Source organism: Sminthopsis crassicaudata, chromosome 4 (genome assembly GCF_048593235.1).
Source record: "Sminthopsis crassicaudata isolate SCR6 chromosome 4, ASM4859323v1, whole genome shotgun sequence".
Classification (NCBI taxonomy): domain Eukaryota; kingdom Metazoa; phylum Chordata; class Mammalia; order Dasyuromorphia; family Dasyuridae; genus Sminthopsis; species Sminthopsis crassicaudata.
Window position 1 is genome coordinate 112,273,156 of NC_133620.1, and position 25,034 is coordinate 112,298,189.

The 25,034-nt window shown below is 33.3% G+C and overlaps 1 protein-coding gene across 1 annotated transcript in view; it reads right to left on the reverse strand.

Annotated features, from left to right (window-relative positions):
• The window catches only part of USH2A (usherin), a 1,025,480-nt gene that overhangs the window by 501,300 nt on the left and 499,146 nt on the right, over window positions 1–25,034 (reverse strand). Inside the window, exons 32-33 of the mRNA XM_074264677.1 lie at window positions 3,590–3,749; window positions 1,235–1,406 (exon numbers count right to left, since the gene is read on the reverse strand). Of these exons, the coding sequence (XP_074120778.1) occupies window positions 1,235–1,406; window positions 3,590–3,749 (332 nt within the window). The remainder of the gene's footprint in view (window positions 1–1,234; window positions 1,407–3,589; window positions 3,750–25,034) is intronic.

The following is a 25,034-nucleotide window of genomic DNA, read 5'->3' on the forward strand; positions in this document are numbered from 1 at the left end:
AATTTGTTTTTTCTCCCACATAACTAAAATACCAGTTTCTCTTGTTGTCCATTCTCCTAATGAAAACAGAGTGCTGAGAAATTTCTGTTTAATTCTGCTCAGTTGGTTACCAGCTAATTGAGGCTTTACTGTATACTGAAATTAATGTTGTATTGTAAATTGTGTAGATTTCTGTATTAGCTCTTAAATACCTAGTTGATTCACTTTTCACTTTCCAGATAGGAACAAATCAAAGAGGTCATGAGTATTTCAATTTCCCAAGTTGTGTTCTAATACCTAGGCATGATGAGTAACTTAAATCCAGGTTTTTCAATGATGTTTGTGAATGCCCTTGTTTGGGGGTTTTGAGTCAGACAGTTAACAATAGTTGAATATAGTTTATTTTCTTGTGGTATAATATTTAGAGCATTCAAGAGCATGTTAAGTAAAATGAATGCATACACAGTGTCTACATAAATGTAAATTTATTCATAATCAAGAGCAGAATATTTTCTATGGCATTTATCAAAGCAAATAACCTTATATAGGTATTGCTATAAAATGAAGAGTGTGTTTAAAACAAATAGGGACAATCGCATATTTATATTCAGTTATTTTCAGATGTGCTATTAAACTTTAAAAGTATTATATTTCATAAAAATAAAAAACACACAAAAGGAAACAGTACCCTGAAATTTCACAAAGATATCAAGGTCTTTTAAAAGACCTTTAAAAGCTATGATTTTGCATTTTTAAAAATTATGTGTATATGCGTGTGTGTAACATTTGTTAGTTGCTATATTTTAGTAAAAGAAGTGACTGTTCTATTGATATAGAAATGTAATGGGGGTTATACTATAAAAATAATCTAAAATATTTGGGGCTCATTTAAACGTTCATTTAAAAAAAATAAGATCAAATTTTCATAGTGTGGATTATTTTTCAAATGAATACAAGCTCCCACAGGGAAATGACCTTATTAATCCAGGCATTTTGGAAAATGCTGTCCACAATTATGGCATTCTACAAATAAGAAAAAGTGAAATAATTCCTGATAATCCCAAATTAGATTTGGAAGAACCTACTGATTAAAATTATTATTTTGCTATTTGGGCTAACAGCAAATGAATCTATCTGAAATGGATCAACACAGCTCATATTTAGTATATAAAGTGATTTTAAAATGTGAATTGTAATATAATTTCTGCTTTTTATTTTGGAATGAAGAAAGAAAGAATGAAGAAGGAAAACTTACAGCCAGCTTTATTAGGTATCTGGTACCAGGAAAAAGGTGTTGTATAGTGTGATCCTGGAAAAGTTCTGTACTGTTGTAGATGACATTCCAAATTGTAACATTTTGTTCATGATCTGCCACATATAATATATAGCGCTCCAGAATTCCATTTAATTTCTCAGGCTGTTTCCATCTGGAAAAAGAGAAAGAAAGCATAACTGTCACTAATCATTAACTTTATCAATGAAATGAGAAGGTTTTTTATTGTTATTGTAGCTGTTTGTTTTGGTTTGGGGGGATTGTTTCAGACTGTGTCTCCCTAGTTTATGGTGGGTAGAAGTGCTTCACCATCTCACAAGCTGGATCTCATTGCTAATCAGCACCAAACTTTGAACTGCTCCATTTCAGACATAGGCTAGATTACCTTTCTTTAGATTGCTTAGTGGTCCCTTACTCCCAGGCTCTTACCATATGGGTGATAGAACTAGATTGGTTTTAGCTACACACTACAAGGTAGACTTTTCAAATTCAAGTGATTTCCCAGCTTCAGTCAACCCATTATCAGGAACTGTCAGAGTGTGCCATCATACCCAACAAAGTGGGAAGATTTTTAAAGAACACAGGCAAATGTGTAATTATATATAAAGCTATACAAAACAATTAAGGAATAAGAAGCAATTTTTAAAAGTTTTTTATTTTCAAAATATATGCATTGTTTTCAACATTCAACATTGCAAAACTTTGTGTTCTAAATGTTTAAGTCCCTCCCTTCTCTTTCCCTTCCCCAGACAACAAGTAATCCAATATATGTCAAATATGTGCAATTCTTTTATACATATTTCCACAATTATTGTGAAGCAATTTTTAAAAAATAAATCCCTATTATATTGAGTACCCATGACTGGAATATGTTACCTCCTCTACTAGGACTATTGTCCTCCCTGGTTTCATTTAAATCCTGACTAAAATCTCACATTCTACAGGACATCTTCCCCATTTCCTCTTAATACTAGTGTCTTCAATTTGATAATAATTTCCTACATATTCTGTAGCTTGCTTTGCATATTTATTTATCCCTTTAGACTATAATCTCCTTCAAGGCAGGGACTAATATTTTTTGCTTTTTTATATCCAATCATTTAGCACAATGCCTGAAAGATAGTAGGCACTTATAAGATTTATTGATTGATTATTAAATAACAGGAGCTGTTTCATGATGTAGGCAGGGGTTGTCAAACTATGGCCAGCAGGCCAGATGCGGCTCGCTGAAGACATTTATGAGGCTGGCCGGGTTATGGCAAATGGGCTGAGGGGCAGAGACAGAGTGTGAGCTTTTGTTTTTATAGTCTGGCCCTCCAACAGTATGAGAGACTGAACTGGCCCCTATTTAAAAAGTTTGAGGACCACTGATGTAGAGGATATAAAAGTATAAGGCATGGTTTCAAATCTTAAGAGTTCCTTATTTACCTGGGGAGATAAGGCTAATAACAAATGTGAAATAATTACTGTAACTAACAGCTCAAGAACAAATAAAATTAAATACTAAATTATCTGAGATGTGTGTGTGTGCGCATGTCTGTTTACATGTGTGTGAGCATGTCTGTTTACGTGTGTGTGTTGCTCTTAGGGATCAAAGGAAAGAGAAATCATATGGGAAAAGTAGACAGAGAAGTTTAAATAGGTCATAATGGGAAAGTCAATGAAAATACAATGTTATTAAGATATATAAAATATTACTTTATAAAATTTGTTGATTCCTAGTTGTGGGAGAGGCCAGATTTTTGATATTTGAGATCCTTACCAAGTCTGAGGTTCTACAAACAGGTATCAGGACCAGTCTACAACGATGATTTCATTGGTATAGGGAGCTCCCAGTGAAATAATTTGCTCTATTAGTGCAAATCAGCACCTCCTCTACAACTTTACAATATTGCTCACTCCAATGAGAAGTTCAGAGATTTTATGGTTCCACGAAAATCTTTTCTTTTATTTTTAGGCATAATGGAAAGGTAAAAGTGTTTCACATCTTTTATTACATTATTAATTGTGCTACAGACATTCAAACAATGAGAAAAATGCAACTAAGACAAGAAAGGGAAACAAGTTACAAAACCTGCAAGTTTTTTTTTTTCATTGAAGTTTGCACAGAGACTGTGCACATATGTAGTTTAGCCTGATTGCATAAAGACAAAAATGGAAATTAAGTTGGCAAGTGATAATCAAAGGTTCACAGAACCACTAAACTAATCACTTCTATGCATTTAATCACAATAAATTTAATTTTATGTCACAAACCCTTTCCCTGATTGAACTCACTAGGATTCTTGCATAAACCAGTATGTGTCGATTGTCAAGAAGCAGAATGTTTCTACTTACTGTACATAGATAGTTCTAGAATCCAACACAGTCAAGATGGGGGCTTCAATGTTATCTGGTGGCAGCTGTGCTGTAAACAAGGTGACCTGGGAACTGTTTGTACAGCCAACAATCGTGCATGCAGTGAGCAGAAACTGATGTGGCGTAAACACTGCTAAATCTAGGGAAAAAATGAAAGCAGAATTTATTGAACATGGTGGTTTTTATTCAGGTTTCTCAGCTTGTAGAAACACTACTTCTGAGTACCTGGTACTTGTAGAGTGAATTTCAAATAATCATAAAATACAGAGGTTGGTTTTTCTTGAGTATGTTATGGCTGCTCCATGGATAGTTAAATCAGACAAACTATTGGTTTGACTGCCTTATCTTACAAACTTGATTGGTTTCTTGATGGGCATGACTATTATTCTAAATAGTTAAATCAATCCTGTGTTAGTCAAAGTTATGAGGCAAAATGCTCTTTCCCCCTCCAAAAGCTGATGAAAAGTAGCTGATTAAGAAGCTGGAGTAGGATTGATAGTTTATTGTTCAGGGGTAAGAGTGATAGCTTAGTGGTGGAGTAGAGAGGGGACCTGTGTTCAAGTCCTAACTTTAACACTTGTAAATTCTGTGAAAACAAACATATCAATAACTTTGGTGAACATGCTTCATGTGCAAAAAAGGTGCTAGTGATACCCATTACACCTATCTTACAGGGTTGTTAGGGAACTCATGAAATTACAGGTACATAATTCTTTGTAAACTACAAAGATCTTTGTAATTCTCACCTACTACAGTTAGAATAGAAATAGAGGATTTTCAATATTTTAAAAAAAAATCTCTACTCCCTAGGGAGTTATAAATTGAATAATACTTTGTAAGTGCCAGCCACCAGAGAATACAGTGCATAGAACTCCAGACACCAAGAAGATGTGGATTCAATTTATTTTTGATATATCCTGTTAGGCTCTTACTAAGTGCTAAGTCGGTACTTGACAATTCTCTAGTTCCGGCCTTTACTGGGGAGAAGCTTGCATGCTTAGGAGGAGCAAGTTCATTGGTTGAAGTAATTTTTCCCAGAAGCCCTTGCATTATCCCACACCCATTCTCTTGGAGGATAAAAGAGGGCAGCACTCTAGAGATAGGGAGTCTCTGCTCTAGACCAGACTTGAGGCAGCTGTCCACAGGAAGGGAAATCACTTCTCTAGAACAGAGTTAAAGGCAACTGTTTGGAGACAATGGTTCTCTACAGGAAGAAGAATCTGTCCCAGAGATTTGAGTTGACACAGCAGATCTCCTCCCAGAGAGCGATCCGCAGCTTCTGGAGACAACAGCACTTTACATATTGTTGTCCAGCTTCTGGAACATCCTACTTGAGCAATTCTGGCCACATCACTTAACTCCTTCCCATTTCCTTTTGTATGAAAGTAGGCATGACAATAGCACTTAATTCACAGGGTTGTTGTGAGGACTAAATGAGATTACATAAGTAATGTACTTTACAAAATTAACCTTCTAAACATTAACTATTCTATTTTCTTTGGCTTTGACTTGTTCTCAGTGGTAAAGTATGTGGGAGAATAAAGGCATGTATCTTTGTATTTCCCCTGTATCTGTCTCTGTCTTTGTCTCTAATCTGCCCCCTCCTCCAACTGATTCAGGGTAGAGTGAAAAATCTATTATCACTATCCAAGAAGTTTAAGTGGGGAGATAAGCCTTAGATAGTGTATTCTGTAGCTAGCTAGAAAGATCTTTCCTTACTCATTATTGGCCAAAAAAGGATTGAAAGAAATTTATCTAAAATTTCTCACCTCCCAGACAACCAAACTCCCTTTACTAATATAAATAGGCACCTTTTCTGTTTTAGTATCTTGTATTTAGTATACATCACCTTGTATATTAAAAAGTATATTTAGATTGTATATTGTAAGTGTATAGTATACACTGCCTTATATATTAAAAAGTTAAGTGACTTAACTAGTCTTACAGATAAGTTTTGTGCAATGTGTCTAAAGAGTAATTAAAACTTTTAAAACTATAAGTCATCTATATCTCTAAGTTATTTGACTTAACACTTCAACCCTGAGTTAAATTGGCTGAAGAAAAAGAAACTGTACTGATTATATTCAATAACTATAAAATTTTATAAAGATAAATTCCTTAGAATACAAATAAGTTTGTGTAGCCATCAGACAGCTAAAAGGTACAATAGATAGAGAGCTGCACTTGGAGGCAGGATGACTTGTAATCCTATCCCCAAAACTTACTGGTTGTGTAACCCTAGATATGTCACTTAACATGAGCCTTCGTTGCTTCACCTGTAAATTGTGGATAATGATAGCACCTACTTTTCTCCAAACTTATCAGAATTCAGGGTAATTTTTAGACCATAAATTTGTTTGAATTGCATTTTAGAGAATAGGATTAGGGCAGAAAAGGGTAAAAAGAGTGGAAATGAGGGGAATGTAAAAGGAAGAAGAAGCAGCAGCAAAGAAAAGCAAAGAAAAAATGATGGAGAAAGAAGGGGAAAAATAACCTTGACTAATAAGCTGCTCTTCCGTAAGATTTCATTTTAAACAAAATTTCCTCAAGAAATTTAAAATCTTATACTTAAGTAAATTGTGTAACAAAGTCAAAGCTCATATTTCTTGCCTATGCAACAAAGTTAACCACAAGCAATTTCTGAAGGCAAAATAAGTTTCCAAATTTTCTATATGCTGAGTTAAGCTTTGTCTAAAATTTTAGGTCAATAATTATTTATTTTTATATTCAAGTATCTCATTAAAGGGATTTAATTTTAGCTGAGAAAAACAGCACCGGAGACATAAGTGTCATTTATACTTCATTGCTAACATATATTTTCATGTTCCAGAATATTTCTGAAATAATGTATCCACAGTTTAAGTATAAATATGCTTAAATCCCATTAACCTTGAACCATTACAATTTCACATATAAAAAGATTAATGGAATGCAAGCTAATTCAGGCAAATAGATTTTGCATTACACTAATAATAAAGGTAAAATAAGAAAAGAATGCTTTGATTTTCATGTAAAATAAAATTAATTGGTTAAACATACAGGTCACCAGGAGCAGAAAAATTACATACATACATACATATATATATATATATGTATGTGTGTGTGTGCATGTGTAAATACACATATGTACACAATAAATCCAAGTACTATGAGACTAAAGGAAGTTATCAGAAAAAAAATTATCTTGATGTGTTTTAAGAAATCCCATAAATGTGACTCTTCTCTCCAATACACAAAGATAAAGAGATATCTGCAAAGAAGGTGGAGAAAGGAAATATTACAAAATCAAAGAGGAAGCAATTTGGCATAGCCAGAAACTGCTGGGAAGTGACAATCACAGATATACTATGTGGACATGAAGCAGGGAGAACAATGGTGTCTTCATTTGCACGGGGTCCTGTATAACCTAAATGCTAAAACCAGAGCTTCTTACGTCAAATCATCCTAGGGGGCAGTGGCTTCAAATGTTTCTAAGAGAAAAATTTTTGGCCCTAAATATGCTGATGGCTAGAGGTAAACACTGTGATGAAATAAAGTATATATACTGAATACCCCCAATCTCCCAATTTGGTCACTGTCACTTATCCACATCTCAAATATATAAATGCTCAGTCCCCTGTCTTGCCCCCAAATCTCTATCAAAAAAGTGTTTTCAAATAATAATAACAATTTTAACGGATAATATTTATATAGAACTTACTCTGTGCTAGGCACCAAGCTAAATGAGTTATAATTCTTAAGTCATTTGATCTATATAATAAATCTGAGAGGTAGTAATTATTATCTCCATTTTACAGATGAAGAAACTGAAGTAAGCAGATGTGAAGTGATTTGCTCAGTCACATAGCTAATAAATATTTGAGGCCATATTTGATCTGAGGTCTTCCTCACTCCAGGCTCAGTTACTTTTAATAAAAAGCCTTTTTCATCTGTTCTCTATGCTAGGCATTGGAGACAGAGTAAGAAACTCATAGTTCCTGCTCTTGTGACCTTACAATCCAGTAGGAAGAGACATAATATTAAAGAGAGAAATAATGATGATAATGTATTTATAAAGCACTTAAACAATTTAAAAATTTAAAGGCAACTAGGTGTCATAGTGGATGGAGCACTAGGCTTAGAAGCAGAAAGATTCATCTTCATGAGTTCAAATCTGTTTTCAGACACTTATTAGTCTAGGTAAGTCACTTAACTCTATGTGTTTTTGTTTCCTTGTCTGTAAAATGAGCTAGAGAATAAAATGGCAAACCACTCCAGTATCTGACAAGAAAATCTCAAATGGAGTCACAGAAAGACAGACATGACTGAAAAATGAATTCACTATAACAAAAAGGGGACACAGCAAAGAGAGTGCTGGACTTTGAGTGAAAATCTTAATTCAAATGTTGCTTCAGATACAAAGTGTATGACCCAAGGCAACTTTAGCCATTCAAATAACAGTTTCCTCATGTGTAAAATGGAGATAGTAACAGACCCAATCTCACAGAGTTATTGTAAGATCCAAATAAGATAACATATGCAAAAAGCTTTGGAGATCTTAAAACCCTAAATGCTTGCTATTATTATAAAAAGTGTTTTCCTTAAAATAATATGCCTTCCCCAATTAGTGTGTTTGTTTATACAAGACTCTGCCTGCCTGGGAAAGAATGCTTCTATCTATACTCTCTTAACTGAGACTTGATTGTTAACTTCTAGTTGTAATATGCTTTTTAGGTACTCAATGTGCAAGCAGGGTCTCAATATTCACTGAGGGTAAACTGGAAATTAAGCAGATTTAGATGTTCTCAATGTGTCTTCTCAATGGGGGCAAGCACAACCCATATCAATACTATCAGAGAGAAATCTGAGCCAGATTGAGCTTCTGAGGTTTCTTCCTACTTTGAGATTTTACAGTTATAAGAAAGCCATGCATATTGAATCCAGTAATTTTTCCCATAATTTTTCCTTTGCCAATTAAAATCTCATTTGTTTTGGACTTTGAGACTACCATGAATCTCCTGCTTGATCCTTATATGTGAGTTCCAGGATCCCCAACTCTGTTCTGGTTACCTCTGCTGCTCTGCACTGTCCATAATAATTCCTATCTTAAAATTTTCCTTGGTTTTAAGACTCTAAGAACAGCTATCATACTGAGAACAACTGTCAACTTCCAAATAAAGATCAACTCCACATTAGTTCTTTCTCACGCAATCATACTATCATGTCCTGCTGGCAAATGATAACTATTCATTTTGAGTGGACATTTTCTTTTTCCAATTAAGAGCAAAATTTCAAGTCAGAGAATACAAATGACATGCAAAAGACAAATAGTTTTTCATACTCTCATCATACAGAACTTATTAAGTCCTCTTAAAATATTTAATATTTTTGCTTTTAATGCTAAATCTCAGAGAAGTATACAAACATAAATCAAAACAGCTTAGAACATCACATCAGTGGGCAAAAAATTTGTACAACAAAACTTTTGTTGTTGTTTTACTTTTGAGCCATTATACAGTTGTACCATGCCTCTCAAGATGGATTATAAATATATATTCCACCAGAAAATGAGATGCCACTTGTATCTTTGAGTAATGAAATGTAGAAGCAGGAAAAGAGAGCCTAGATTACAAAATACAGAGATAATAAGAATGCAGAGCTTGACAAGATGGGTAGACTGAGAAGTCAATTGTAAAACATGATAAGGTAATCAGTGAAGCAAACAAGTTGACTTTAGAGGAAAAGAGCACAAGATTTAGCAAGCTGAAGGTGGAAAGTACAAGCAGCAATGGGTAAAAGGAAAAAAAGAATAAAAACAATAACTGAGAGGTGACCAAAAAAAATCTAGTTAATAAAAAAGATAGGAAAGAGAAAGAATGATAGAAAAAACAAGACAAATTCATTGGTTACAACAATCTTAAATAAAACCACCAACTTAAAATTAAAAGCAAAGTGGGAATACAATAAAATATGTATACCCTTGGCTCACTATAAGTGACCTGATAATATTTTTCTGTGAAAGTGATTACACCTTTCAAAAGCAATATCATTATTCAAACAATTTTAGGTATGAACTAGAATCTGAGTGGTATGGATGGCAGAGGGGGAAAGAAGATGTCCTGAAAACATAAGGCCATGGTTTGTTGGAGCACCTAATACCAACATCTTGTTTTCCATTTGCTTGATTGCAACATTTGTATAAGATCAAATACAGGAAGTTGTGGACATGAAAAACAGATTGCTCCAAGATGCATCAGAAATGGATCTACAAGCATTATCTAGAGATGTGTTAGTTACAAGGAAATGCATCCCAGTGCATGGAAGCCTCAACAATTACTGTCACACAAACTATAATTTACTATACCATTCATAAATTATATGCTATTTTACGATTGATTTCATGCTGTTGTTAGGAGAATTCCATTGATCTCAATTTACAAAATGAACCAACAAGCAGGAGATGATTTTCTTTTTTTACTCAGTGTAAACTGAACAACTTTTATCATCTATCATGTTATATAATCCCACCATTAGAAAATCAAAAAGCTGTTTTTGCCTCTTGGATAATTTAATGTATCCTAACACTTTTTATTATTTATTAAACAACAGATTTCCCACCAAAAACTTCATCTGACATGCACAAACATAAAAAAAAAAAAAATTGGGCCTAGGTGGTTACTATAAACCTGTTTGTCATCTGATATTCCAAATTTAGAACCATTGCTAAGGTTTTGCCTCAGTAATAACTCATATTAGGTATCAGACCTAGGGAGGTGCTGTACTCCACAGATGCTGGAAGAGCAATGAGGTATGCCAGGGTTAGCATGGGGTATTAGGCTGCTTTATTCTTTGCCATTGAGCAGTCCTTGCTCCAAATTGCTGGCTCAGCTTTTTTATTCTAGGAAAACCAGAGTCCTGACCATCATGTTAATGAAAAAGAAAGGTTCATCCAATCTGAATTTCATTACTTTTTTGTTCCTCCTTGATACCCTAACTTGTAATCTGCTCCTTTTTCTGCTTTGTGAATATTAACCACCACCAAAATCTGACCCCAAATCTCCAGTCAACTAGATATTAGAGGTAGTTTTGGGACTGGTTGGTCCTGATAGTGTGTTGATATTTGTTGCAAACTTCTTTACTAAATAACCTCCCCCAAAATCAAATTTCTTGTTTCTAATAATTCCTTTTTCTTTCCTCTTCAGCAGCCATTTTCTTTCTCTTCTTCCAAACTCCATTCAGTAACAGTCATCATTCATGAAACATGCAAAGTGGCTTATATTATTATATTATACTATATAACCTTAGCACATAATAGTATATAACATATACCATAATTTATATGTTTTATACTTTCTTTCCAAGACTTCCTATATCATAATTTTTTACCACCTTAAACTACAGTGTCTTTAAGAACAGGAAGAAGATGAATTTGTTGGCCATCTAAGATAACACTTCATATAGCATTATTGCATAATAGACTTGATGTTTTTGATGGAAATGAAGGCAAGGAAATGATGAGATAAGAGGGAGGAAAAGAAGAGAAAAGAGAGAAGGATAAAGGAAAGGGGGAGGGAAGAAAGGGAAAATATTTACAAAATTCAAGGGGCGCACTTTAAAATTTTTGTGTTTTTTTTTAACAATGTTGAAAGACTTGTTCAGAATTTTCAAACTTATATAGTTATCACTTATATATGGAAATATGGTGCATTATTATTATTATTATTAAGAGAAACAATGACAGCCCCTTTAACTCAAACAAAAAAAATATTAAAAATTTTGAAAAAATACCAATATTATCTACTATTTCCATAAGACTACAAAATACCATCCCCCCAAATTACATCATTTCCCTTCCTCTTTTTGGTGATTCAAGAATACAAGAGACAGGCACAAGGCCAAAAAGAAGGATGAGGGAAGGAGAGAGGGAGAAATGCTAGGACATTCCAAAGGCAAGTAGCTGAGGGGGAGAATTTGAGAGACAGAACCTAGTTGAGACAGACTAAGGATGACTTAGACATGAAGGAAACAAGAAGAAGATGTCACCGCAGTAAGTTGTGGTAATGAGGGATAAGGCTCCTTTATTTCTCTCTTTACTCTCTGTTAGACAGAACAAAAGGATCTGATGCAAAGGCTCCTTGGGCTGACATCATTCTCAGATGGCTGTCCTCCAGTCTGATTTCCTGATCATTTCTAATAACCTATTTGTAATAAATTACAGTCTACTGAACTGAGGATTGTTTTCCTTGGCAGGGTTCACAAATATAAGCCAAGAGCTATACTTTTTTGCTTCTTTGTCTGCTTGCCTCTGGGCAAGAAGAGTCCTATAAATAGGGAAGAGGTAGCTGGCTGTCAATTTTCACACATGCTTTTAAAGAGATCAGCATACTCTGGGCAAAACCTTTTTTTTTTTTTTTTTTTTTTTTTTTTTTTTTTTTTTTTTTGGTCTTTGGATTTGTTCCACATGCTAAGAAAAGTGGAAAGTTGAAATATTCTAGTTAATTCAGTTCCACAAAAATCCCATTCTTCCTTCAGTTATTTAAATCTTTTTACTAAAAATGCCCCATTTCAAATTATATAAATATACATCAGTCAGCAACATTGATTGTATTAAGCTAAAGATTATCAATCTGGGATCCATGAACTATCTATCTACCTAAAACTATATTTCAGCATGTTATTCTATGTGTTTTATTTATGTATTTAAAAACATTATTTTGAGTAAGAATCCATTTAACAGACTGCCAAAAAACTCTATGCAAAAAAAGGCAATACCTATGCCCCAGGTATGGAAGAAGAAATCAATTAAAATAAAAATTTTATTCTAAGGTACTCTATATGATTATGGTTATAAAATATTAATTAATAACTGGGCTATGATTGAATTGATATTGGGAACTTTAAACAAAGCAAACAAACACTTTCTCTTCAATTTATAGTCCTTAGAGTATTACCTATAACACAGAGAAGTTATGTGATTTATTCAGGCTACAACAGTCACTATGTGTCAGAAGCAGAAATTGAATACAGGTCTTTCTGGATTGCTATCCTCTACACCACATGTCCTCTGCTGATCATATATTGAAAAGAAATAATACATAAACCTTGCATTGAGAAACCTAAAATCTGAAGATAAATGTAACTAACTATTAAATGAGAAATTGATAGGTATTGAAAAATCTACAAAGCAGATTGAATTTGATATAACTTATAGATAGGTACCACTGAAGACTCATAATGAGGAGAATTACATCATCAAAACACCAAGTACAGTCACATCTCAAAATATGTTTCATAATATTAAATTCAACAAATGTTTATTAAACGCTAAGTATGCGAAATGAAAACTTGTTTAAATGTAGTTTCTGTCACAGATTAGTTTTGTAGTGAGTTAATTTCCCATGCCCTAATGCACTGAAAACTATACTTTACAGAGAAGTTGTCAAGCTACATATATATATATATATATATATTCACAAACCTATAGATACATACATATATGACAGTGTACTAAGTGCGATGCAAAAATGAAAAAGCAAGTAGCTCTCAAGTATTTAACATCTATAGGAGGTAGGAGTTGTTAAGTAACTCACTCAGATAAACTATATGTAAACATATATGTAAAAGTATAGGATAATTAGAAAGATGTTGGGCATTTCAAGAGTAAGGTTACTTGTAGAGTACCCCAGAAAGATTTCATAATGTTCATGAAGCTTACAAAGTCAGTGACAAAGGAGATCAAGAGGAAGAGGGGTCCCAAGGACAATTTAATTTATTCTACAGAGTTTTTTTAAATGTAATAATGAAGATATTTAATTATTTTGCAAGATTTGCAGTGAAGAGGGGATGTTTGCTTAGGTTGAAAATATTCCTAGACAAAGATGTGGAAAATTGGTGACAGAAATGGATGTGTATAATGATATAGCATAGGTATTGCCAGTTCCCAAAATCCAGTAGGTGCTTAATAAATAAATGTTTATTGGTAAATAAAAATGAGAAAAAAGGCAGAAGGAAGTGAGATAGAAATAAGAAGAAAGTTACCTTTGCTGTTTTCTTAAACAATGACTCTTCATTTTGTATTTCAATAAACATAACCTTTTTTTACTGTGCATTCTACTGTATGTCCTCTAAAGTCAAAACCTTGATCGTTCCATGTCTGGTTCTCATTTAGTTGATACTGACTCACATGTAACTAGTGCTTAAAGATTGTGAATGAAAGGCCTTTGAACAGATTTTATTCTTTGTAGAATGGCAGACAAGGTTACTGAAATCATGAGAACTGATGAAAAACAAAAAGGCTGGGCTTCACTGCTCAGCAACAGGAGTCTTGAATAGATTTAGAGCTTATGATAAATAGAACATTGACAAGAACTTACTTGACTTGTGGCTCATTCCATCTATACAGCATGAGCGTCATACACAAGATTTAGAAACTCAAAATAGACAGCAATCTGAAAGCCTATTTAGTTAACTCTGTACCCAAATAAGAATCTTCCCTAAAATAATCACAACAAGTGAAATCCAGCCTTTGTTTTAGACCCTCTAGGTAACAAGAACCTACTATCTGTTAAGGCCAGCCATTTCATCTTGGCATACCTCTAATTATTAGAAGGTTTTCCTTCCATTAAGCTTACATCTGCCTCTATTCAGCATTTATCTATTGCTGCTAAGTTGGTCAAACAGAACAAGTCTAATAATTGGGGGGGCATTCTAGAAGATGGCAGAGTAGGTCAGATATTTCCAAGTTTTCCAGATTTCCTCCATAGACAAAATCATCTCAAAATAAATTTATAGCAGTAAAAACAATTAAATAATAAAGGGGTAAAGCAGTTGTACCCAATAAGTTAAGAGCAACTCAGAAAGGACAAGAACCTCAGCAATCCCTCTATCGTATAAGTAATCTTCACATATTAAAAAAAAGATCATGTCCCCTATAAGTTTGTGCATTTGCTATCTAAATAAACCTAGTTTCTTCAATTGGTCATTGTATGACATTTTTTGTTTTTGTTTTTTGATTGAAGCTTTTTTATTTTCAAAACATATGTAAGGATAAATTTTCATCACTGATCCTTGCAAAACTTTGTGTTCTAATTTCCCCCTCTTCCCCTCACTTCCTATCCTATATGACAAGTAATCTAATATAGATTAAACATGGTAAAAATATATGTAAATCCAATATGGGCATACAAATTTATACAATTATCTTGCTGCATAAGAAGAATCATATTGGAACTGGCCTGAATCATCTTATTCTTGAGAACAACCACATCCATCAGAATTGATTATTGTATAATCTTGTTTCCATGTCCAATGATCTCCTGATTCTGCTAATTTCACTTAGCATCAATTCATGTAACTCTCTCCAGGCCTCTCTGAAATCATCCTGCTGATTGTTTCAAACAGTACAATAATATTCTGTAACATTCACATACATAACTTATTCAAAGCATTCTCCAACTGATGGACTTCCATTCAGTTTCCAGTTTCTTACCACTGCAAAAAAGGGCTTCCACAAACATTTTTGCACATATGGGTCCCTTTCTCTCCTTTAAGATCTCTTTGGGATATAAACCAAGTAGAAACATTGCTGAATCAAAGGATATGCACAGTTTGATAATCTTTTGAGCACAGTTTCAAAATGCTTTCCAGAATGGCTAAATCTGTTCACAATTCCACCAACAATGTATTAATTAGTGTCCCAGTTTTCCCACATCCCCTCCAACATCCATCATTATCTTATCTTGTCACCTTAGTCAAACTGAGAGGGATGTAGTAGCATCTCAGAGTTGTCTTAATTTGCATTTCTCTGATCAGTAGTGATTTAGAGCACTTTTTCATATGACTAGAAATGGTTTCAATTTCTTCACCTGGAAATTGTCTGTGCATATCCTTTGACCATTTATCAATTGGAGAATGGTTTGAATTTCTTTATGAGTCAATTCTCTATATATTTTTGAAATGAGGCCTTTATCAGAACACTTAAATGTAAAAATATGTTCCAATTCATTTCTTCCCTTCTAATTTTGTCTGCATTAGCTTTGTTTGTACAAAAACTTCTTAAGTTAATATAATCAAAATTATCTATTTGGTGTTCAGTAATGAGTTCCAGTTCTTTGGTTACAAATTCGGGGATGGCGCCAAGATGGCTGAGAGGACACATGCTTCTTCCTAGGCTCCCCTTTTCCCTCAATCAATTTCAATGAAATTCAGCCTCGGAATTAGTGCTTGACGGTCAGGAGCCAGGAATATTGGAAGTACAATATATTACTGACTTAATTTAATCTCAAAATTCTCCAGAAAAGGTCTGTTTTTGCTCTCACTTTGCTCTCCATGGGGGTAGACCAGGGGCAGACTCAGGCAGGCAGTGAAAGCACTTGGAACAGCTCGCACTGAGCAGACTAGAGGGAGGTGGAGTGTGGTCTCTACTGGTGGAAAATCTGTGGGGAGAACTCTGCCACAGTGTGAGCTACTTTTGCTCTGGCAGCAAGCCAGTAGATCAGCAGAGAAGCTAAAAACACAGGGGGTAAAGACAATAACCCCAAAACTCTAGAGTCTCTCAGGACTTGGTCACACCCACCCAACACCAAGAATGACTCAGAAGGATCTCAGAGCACAGTTGAAGTCACTGCAACCAGTGCATATACTGCCTTCCCACTGTGGCTGATTTAAGAACAACTGTTAATCCCAAAGCAGTCTGTGGGTACTGTCCCACTGCCACTTCACTGCAGACTGTAGTTTTACTTTTTCTTTTTTTTTTTCTTTTCTTAAAATGAGCAAAAAAAGCTAAGTAGTCTCTAACTATAAGAGAGAGCAGACTTTAAACCCTGAAGAGACTAAAAACACTTTGTCTCCAGATCCAAAGATGGATATGATCTGGTCTACCTACATAAAGCTCTTATTAGAGAAATTAAAAATGATTTTAAAAGAGAGATAGAAGAAAAATGGGGAAAGGAAAGGAGAACTTTGCAAGAGGGTCAAAATAATACATGTAATTCAATAAAAGATGGAGTGGAAAAAGAAATCAACTCCATGAAAAAGAGAATTAGAGAATTGGAAAATGTAAACAATTCCAAGGAAAACATAATTTGTGAATTGGAAAAAAATAATTCTTTAAAAAAAATTGGTGAAAAAAAAATTCCATGGAACAAAACAACTCATTTAAAAACTCAATTGGACAAATACAAAAAGAAATTTAAAAAGTAAATGAAGAGAATCATTCATTAAAAATCAGACTTGAACAAACAGAAATGAATGAGTGGAGGAGACACCAAGAATCAGTCAAACAAAACCAAAAAAAAAAAAAAATGAAAAACTAGGAAAAAAATGTTAAATACCTACTTGGGAAAATAACAGACCTGGAAAACAGATCTAGGAGAGAGAATCTAAGAATTATTGGAATCCCCAAAAATCATGATGAAAAAAGAGCCTAGATATTATTTTTTAGGAAATCATCAAAGAGAACTGCCTAGATGTTACAGAAACAGAAGGTAAAATAGACATTGAAAGAATTCATTGATCACCTACTGAAAGAGATCCCAAAATCAAAACTCCAAGAAATATTGTGGCTAAATTCCAGAACTATCAGACCAAGGAAAAAATACTACAAGCAGCCAGAAAAAACAACAACAAAAACAATTCAAATACCCAGGAGCCACAATAAGGATCACTCAAGATCTAGCAGTATCCACATTAAAGGATCAAAGGGCCTGGAATCTGATATTCTGAAAGACAAAAGGACTTGGTATACATCCAAGAATAACTTACCCAGGCAAATTGAGCATTTTCTTCCAGGGAAGAAGATGAACATTCAATGAAATAGGTGAATTACATCTATTTCTGATGAAAAAAATTAAACTAAACAAAAAGTTTGACTTCCAAATATAGGACTCAAGAGAAACATAAAAAGGTAAAAAAAGAAATCTTGGGAACTATATTTCTGAGTATACATAAAGAGTAGATGTATAATTTGGTTTTACTGTTACAATATAAAAATGAATCTAGAGGTGGAAAGGAAATTGTACCAGAAAAGGGAAAAGTGGAGGTACTACATCTCATGAAGAGGCAAAGGAAACCTATTATAACTGAGGAAAAGAAGGGAGAGGGATGAACATAGTGTGAATCTTACTCTCATCAGAATGAGCTCAAAGGAAAAATAATAGACATATTTGATTTAAAGAGAAACTTCTCTAACCTCATTGAAAAGTGGCATGGGGAAAGCAAAAAGAGGAGGAGTAGAATAAATATAAGGGAATACAGAAATTGGAAGGGAAAGGTTTAAGAAAAGAGGAGGGACTCTAAAAAGGGGGGAGGTATCCTAAAGAGGGAGGACTGTGTGAAGCAAGTGGTGCTCATAAGTCTAATACTGGGGAGGAAGGTAAGGGGGAAAAGAAAGAAAAAAGCATAATCTGAGGATAACAAGATGACAGGAAATACAGAATTAGTAGTTTTAACTATAAATGTGAATGGGGTAAACTGCCCCATAAAGCAGAGGTATATAGCAGACTGGATTAAAAGCCAGAATCCTACAATATATTGTTTATAGGAAACACACTTGAAGCAGGGTGATACATACAGAATAAAGATAAAAGGCTAGAGCAAAATCTACTATGCTTCAGGTGAAGTCAAAAAGGCAGGAGGTAGCCATCCTGATCTCAAATCAAGCAAAAGCAAAAATTAAAAGAGATAGGGAAGGGTACTATATCTTACTAAAGGATAGCATAGATAATGAAGCAATATCAATACTAAACATATATGCACCAAGTGGTATAGCATCTAACTTCCTAAAGGAGAATTTAAGAGAGTTGCAAGAAGAAATAGGCAGCAAAACTATAATAGTGGGAGATCTCAACCTTGCACTCTCAGAACTAGATAAATCAAACCACAAAATAAATAAGAAAGAAGTTAAGAGGAAATAAACACTAGAAAAATTAGGTATGATAAATAGAGAAAACTAAATGGATTTAGAAAGAAGTACACTTTCTTCTTGACAATTCATGGAACCTATACAAAAATTGCCCATATATTAGAACATAAAGACCTCAAATTCAAATGCAGAAAGGCAGAAATAGTAAATTCTACCTTTTCAGATCACAATGCAATAAAAAGCTAGGGGAAAATAGACCAAAAATTAATTGGAAACTAAATAATCTCACTCTAAAGAATGATTGGTTGAAACAGACACAATTAATAATTTCACCCAAGAGAATGACAATAATGAGACATCATACCAAAATGTGTGGGATGCAGCCAAGGCTGCATAAGGAGATATTTTACATCTCTAGGGGCTTACTTGCATAAAATAGAGAAAGAGAAAATCAGTGAATTATGGTTGAAGCTAAAAAGGTTAAAAAAAGAGCAAATTAAAACCCCCCAAACACTAAACTTGAAATTCTTAAAAAAAAAAAAAAAGGAGAGATTAATAAAATTGAAAGCTAAAAAAACTTATTGAATTAATAAATAAAACTAAGAATTGGTTTTATGAAAAAAACCCAACAAAATAGATAAACTCTTGGTAAATTTAATTAGAAAAAGGAAAGTGGAAAAACAAATTATTAGTCTTAAAAATGAAAAGAGAGAAATTTTCAGTAATATAGAGGAAATTAGAGAAATAATTATGAGTTACTTTGCCCAACTTTATGCCAATAAATTTGATAACTTAAATGAAATGGATGAATACCTTCAAAAATATAGGCTGCCCAGATTAACAGAGGAAGAAGTAAATTGGTTAAATAGTCCCATTTTAGAAAAAGAAATAGAATAAGCTATTAATCAACTCCCTAAAAAATCCCTAGGACTAGATAGATTTACATACAAATTCTACCAAACATTTAAAGAACAATGAACTCCAATGCTACATAATATATTTGACAAAATAGGGAATGAAGGAGTCCTACAAAATTCCTTGTATGACACAGATATGGAACTGATACCTAAACAAGTTAGGTTGAAAACAGAGAAAGAAAATTACAGACTAATCTCCCTAATGAATATTGATGCAAAAATCTTAAATAAAATATTAGCAAAAAGATTACAGAAAATCATCTCCACAATAATATATCATGACCAAGTAGGATTTACACCAGAAATGCAGGGCTGGTTCAAAATTAGGAAAATTATTAGCATAACTGACTATGTCAATAATCAAATTAACAAAAATCATATGATCATCTCAATAGAGGCAGAAAAAGCATTTGATAAAATCCAACACCCATTCCTATTAAAAACACTAGAGAGTATAGGAATAAATGGACTTTTCCTTAAAATACTCAGGAACATCTATTTATAACTGTCAGTATACATCATATGTAATGTGGATAAACTGGAACCATTCCCAATAAGATCAGGGGTAAAACAAGGCTGCCCACTATCACCATTACTATTCAATATTGTATTACAAATGCTAGCTGCAGCAATAAAAGATGAAAAAGAAATTAAAGGAATTAGAGTAGATAATGAGGAAACCAAATTATTACTCTTTGCAGATGATATGATGGTATACTTAGAGAACCCTAGAGATTCTATTTAAAAACCTATTAGAAATAATCCACAACTTTAGCAAAGTTGCAGGATATAAAATAAATCCACATAAATCATCAGCATTCTTATTCATCACTAACAAAATCCAAAAGCAACAGATACAAAGAGAAATTCCATTTAAAATAACTGTCTATAGTATAAAATATTTGGAACTCTATCTGCCAAGGGAAAGTCAGGAACTATATGAACAAAACTAGAAAACACTTTCCACACTAAACAACTGGAAAAATATTAAATGTTCCTGGATAGTTTGAGCGAATATAATAAAGATAACAAAAGTAGCTAATCTATTTATTTAGTGTTATACCAATCAGACTCCCAAGAAACTATTTTGATGACCTAGAAAAATAACAACAAAATTCATCTGGAAAAACAAAAGGTCAAATATTTCAAGGGAACTAATGAAAAAAAATCAATTGAAGATGGCCTAGCTGTACCAGATTTAAAACTTTATTATAAAGCAGTGGTCACCAAAATTATTTGGTATTGGCTAAAAAATAAAATAATTGATTAGTGGAATAGGTTAGGTTCACAGGACAAAATCATCAATAACTATAGCAATCTAGTGTTTGCCAAACCCAAAGACCCCAGCTTTTGGGATAAGAATTCATTATTTGACAAAAATTGCTGGGAAAACTGGAAATTAGTATAGTAAAAACTAGGCATTGACCCATACTTAACACCATACAAGAGAAGATTAAAATGGGTCCATGATCTAGGCATAAAGAATGAAATTATAAATAAACTAAAAGAACATAGGATAGTTTACCTCTCAAAGCTGTGGAGGAGGAAGGAATTTGTGACCAAAAAAGAACTAGAGGTCATTATTGATCACAAAATAGAAAATTTCTATTATATTAAGTTAAAAAGCTTTTGCACAAATAAAACTAATGTGGACAGAATTAGAAGGGAAGCAATAAACTGGGAAAACATTTTTACAGCTAAACATTCTAATTAAGGCTGCATCTCTAAAATATATAGAAAATTGACTCTAATTTATAAGAAATCAAGCCATTCTCGAATTGATAAATGATCAAAGGATATGAACAAACAATTTTGAGATGAAGAAATTGAATTATTTCTAGTCATATGATAAGATGTTGCAAATCATTATTGATCAGAGAAATGCAAATTAAGGCAATTTTGAGATATCACTACATACCTGTCAGATTGGCTAAGATGACAGGAAAAGATAATGACTAATGTTGGAGGGGATGTGGGAAAACTGGGACACTGATGCATTGTTGGTGGACTTGTGAACACATCCAACCATTCTGGAGAGCAATTTGAAACTATATTCAAAAAGTTATCACATTGTGCATACTCTTTGACTTAGCAATGTTACCAAAAGAGATACTAAAGAATGGAAAGGGACTCATATGTGCAAAAATGTTTGTGGCATTCCTTTTCATAGTGGCTAGAAACTGGAAATTGAATGGATGCCCATCATTTGGGGAATGGCTGAATAAATTGTGGCATATGAATGTTATGGAATATTATTTTTCTATAAGAAATGACCAGCAGGATGAATACAGAAAGGATTGGAGAGGCATACATGAACTGATGCTGAGTGAAATGAGCAGAACCAGGAGATCATTATATACTTCAACAACAATACTACATGATGATCAATTCTGATGGATATAGCTCTCTTCAATAATGAGAGGATCCAAATCACTTCCAATTGATTTGTAATGAATAGAACAGCTACACCCAGAGAAAAAATACTGGGAAATCAGTATGGACTACAACATAATATTTCCATTCTTTCTCTTGTTGTTTGCTTGCATTTTTGTTTTTTCTTCACACATTATTTTTACCTTCTTTCTAAATCTGATCTTTCTTGTGCACCAAGATGATCGTATAAATATGTATATATATATTGTATTTAACATATACTTTAACATATTTAACATGAATGGAACAACCTGCCATCTAGGGGAAGGTGTGGAGGGAAGAAGGGGAAAAGTTGAAACAGAAGTTTTTGCAAAGGTCAATGTTGAAAAATTACCCATGCATATGCTTTGTATATAAAAAGCTATTAAAAAAATTCTTTCCTTCTCCACAGATCTGAGAGATAAACTATGCTATGTTCTTGCAAGTTGCTTATAATATCACTCTTTATGGTGATATTAACTATATCTAATAACTTTATATTATTATATGCATTTTCTTCTATTGTTCTCTTCTATAGTGTCAAACCTGAGCACAAGGTACTATGTACTAATAGAACCTACTTTCTAATGTTATTAGCATAAAATGAGAATATATTGGTAAAGTACTCTTTATGCATTAAGGAACTGTAAGTAATTATTATTAGATGTAATCTGACCATCAAGAGAAGAGCAAAGCTATCACTTCCCTAATCCTGGATAGTATATCTCTCTTAATGTACCCTAAGATAAATAATATTATCATTTTGGTATCGTATCACACTTTCATTGACATTCTCTGACCTCATAGTTCATTAAAAATATTAACCATTTTTAGTCAGATGATTCTCTAATCTCATCTTCTCTAATTTATTGCAAAATTCAAGTATTATATTTTATTTATCTCAAAAATGTATATTTTATGAATTCACTCCATTGCTTTAACTTATTGAGATATTTCTATAACTTAACTCTGACATTCAATGTGTTTGCTATTCCTATTAGTTTAATTTCAATAGCAATATTTTTTGTTGTAGCAAGTTTATTTATTTTTAATACATATTGCTTTATGAATATGTTGGGAGAGAAAATGAAGACCAAAAGGGGAAATCATGGGAGAGATTAAAAAATGAAAAAAAGAAGTGAACATAGCATGTTTTCGTTTACATTCAGTCTCCTTAGATCTTTTTTCTGTATTCAGATGACATTTTCTGTCCAAAGTCTGTGGGATTGCTTTAGATCACTGAACTGCTGAGAAGAACCAAGCCTTTCCTAGCTACTCATTGATTTTTGCTGTTATTATGCAAAATATATTACTGCTTCAGCTTATTTCACTCAGCATCAGTTCATATAAATCTTTTCAAGCTTTTTATAATCAGCTTGTTCATCAATTTCTTAAAGAACAATAATATTCCATTATCTTCATGTATCACAGTTTGTTCAGCCCTTCCCGACCTGATGGACATCCACTCCTTTTCTAATTCTTTGCTACCACAAAAAGAGCTGCTATAAACATTTTTGCACATGTGGGTTCTTTTCCCTCCTTTATGTCTGTTCATATCCTTTGACCATTTATCAATTAGGGAATGACTTGTAGTCTTTTAAAGTTGATATAGGTCTTTGTATATTTTAGAAATGAGACTCTTCTCAGAAATACTAGTTATATTTTTACACAGCTTTGTACTTCCCATTTAATCTTGTTTGAATTGTTTTGTTTGTGTAAAAGCTTATTTTTAAATAATTTTTATTATAGCTTTTTATTTACAAGATATATGTATGGGTAATTTTTCAGCATTGACAATTGCAAAACCTTTTGTTCCACTTTTCCCCCTCTTTCTCCCTACCCTTTCCCCCAGATGGCAGGTTGACCAATGCATGTCAAATATGTTAAAGTAAAAGTTAAATACAATATATGTATATATGTCCAAACAGTTATTTTGCTGTACAAAAAGAATCAGACTTTAAAATATTGTACAATTAGCCTGTGAAGGAAATAAAAAATGCAGGTGGACAAAAATAGAGTGATTGGGAATTCTATGTAGTGGTTCATAGTCATGTCCCAGAGTTCTTTCGCTCAGTATAGCTGGTCCAATTCATTACTGCTCTATTGGTGGCCACATCCATCAGAATTGATCATCCTATAGTATTGTTTTTGAAATATATGATGATCTCCTGATCCTGCTCATTTCACTTAGCTGATGTTCATATAAATCTCTCCAGGTCTTTCTGAAATCATTCCATTGGTCGTTTCTTACAGAACAGTAATATTCCCATAACATTCATATACCCACAATTTATTCAGCCATTCTCCAATTGCTGGGCATTCACTGAGTTTCCAGTTTCTGGCCACTACAAAGAGGGCTGCCACAAACATTCTTGTACATACAGGTCCCTTTGTCTTCTTTAAGATCTCTTTGGTATATAAGCCTGGAAGTAACGCTACTGGATCAAAGGATATGCACAGTTTGATAACTTTTTGAGCATGAGTTCTAAATTGCTCTCCAGAATGTCTGGATGTATTTCACAATTCCACCAACAATGTAACAGTGACCCTGTTTTCCCATATCCCCTCCAACATTCCATATTATCTTTCCCTATCATTCTACCAATCTGACAGGTGTGTAGTGGTATCTCAGAGTTGTCTTAATTTGCATTTCTCTGATTAATAAGCATCTTTTCATATGGTTAGAAATAGTTTCAATTTCTTCATCTGAGAATTGTCTGTTCATATCCTTTGACCATTTATCAATTGGAGAATGGCTTTATTTCTTATAAATTAGAGTCAATTTTCTATATATTTTGGAAATGAGATCTTTATCAAAACCTTTGATTATAAAAATATTTTCCCAGTTTATTGCGTCCCTTCTAATCTTATCTGCATTAGTTTTGTTTGTACAAAAACTTCAATTTGATATAATCAAAATTTTCTATTTTGTGATCAATAATGATCTCTAGTTCTTCTTTGGCCATAAATTCTTTCCTCTTCCACAGATCTGAGAGGTAAACTATCCTATGTTCCTCTAATTTATTTATAATCGATGCCTAGGTCATGAAGCCATTTTGACCTTATCTTGGTGTAAGGTGTTAAGTGTGGGTCAATGCTTCGTTTCTGCGATACTAATTTTCAATTTTCCCAGCAATTTTTGTCAAACAATGAGTTCTTATCCCAAAAGCTGGGGTCTTTGGGTTTGTCAAACACTAGATTATTAAAGTTATTGACTGTTTTGTCCTTTGAACCTAACCTATTCCATTGATCAACT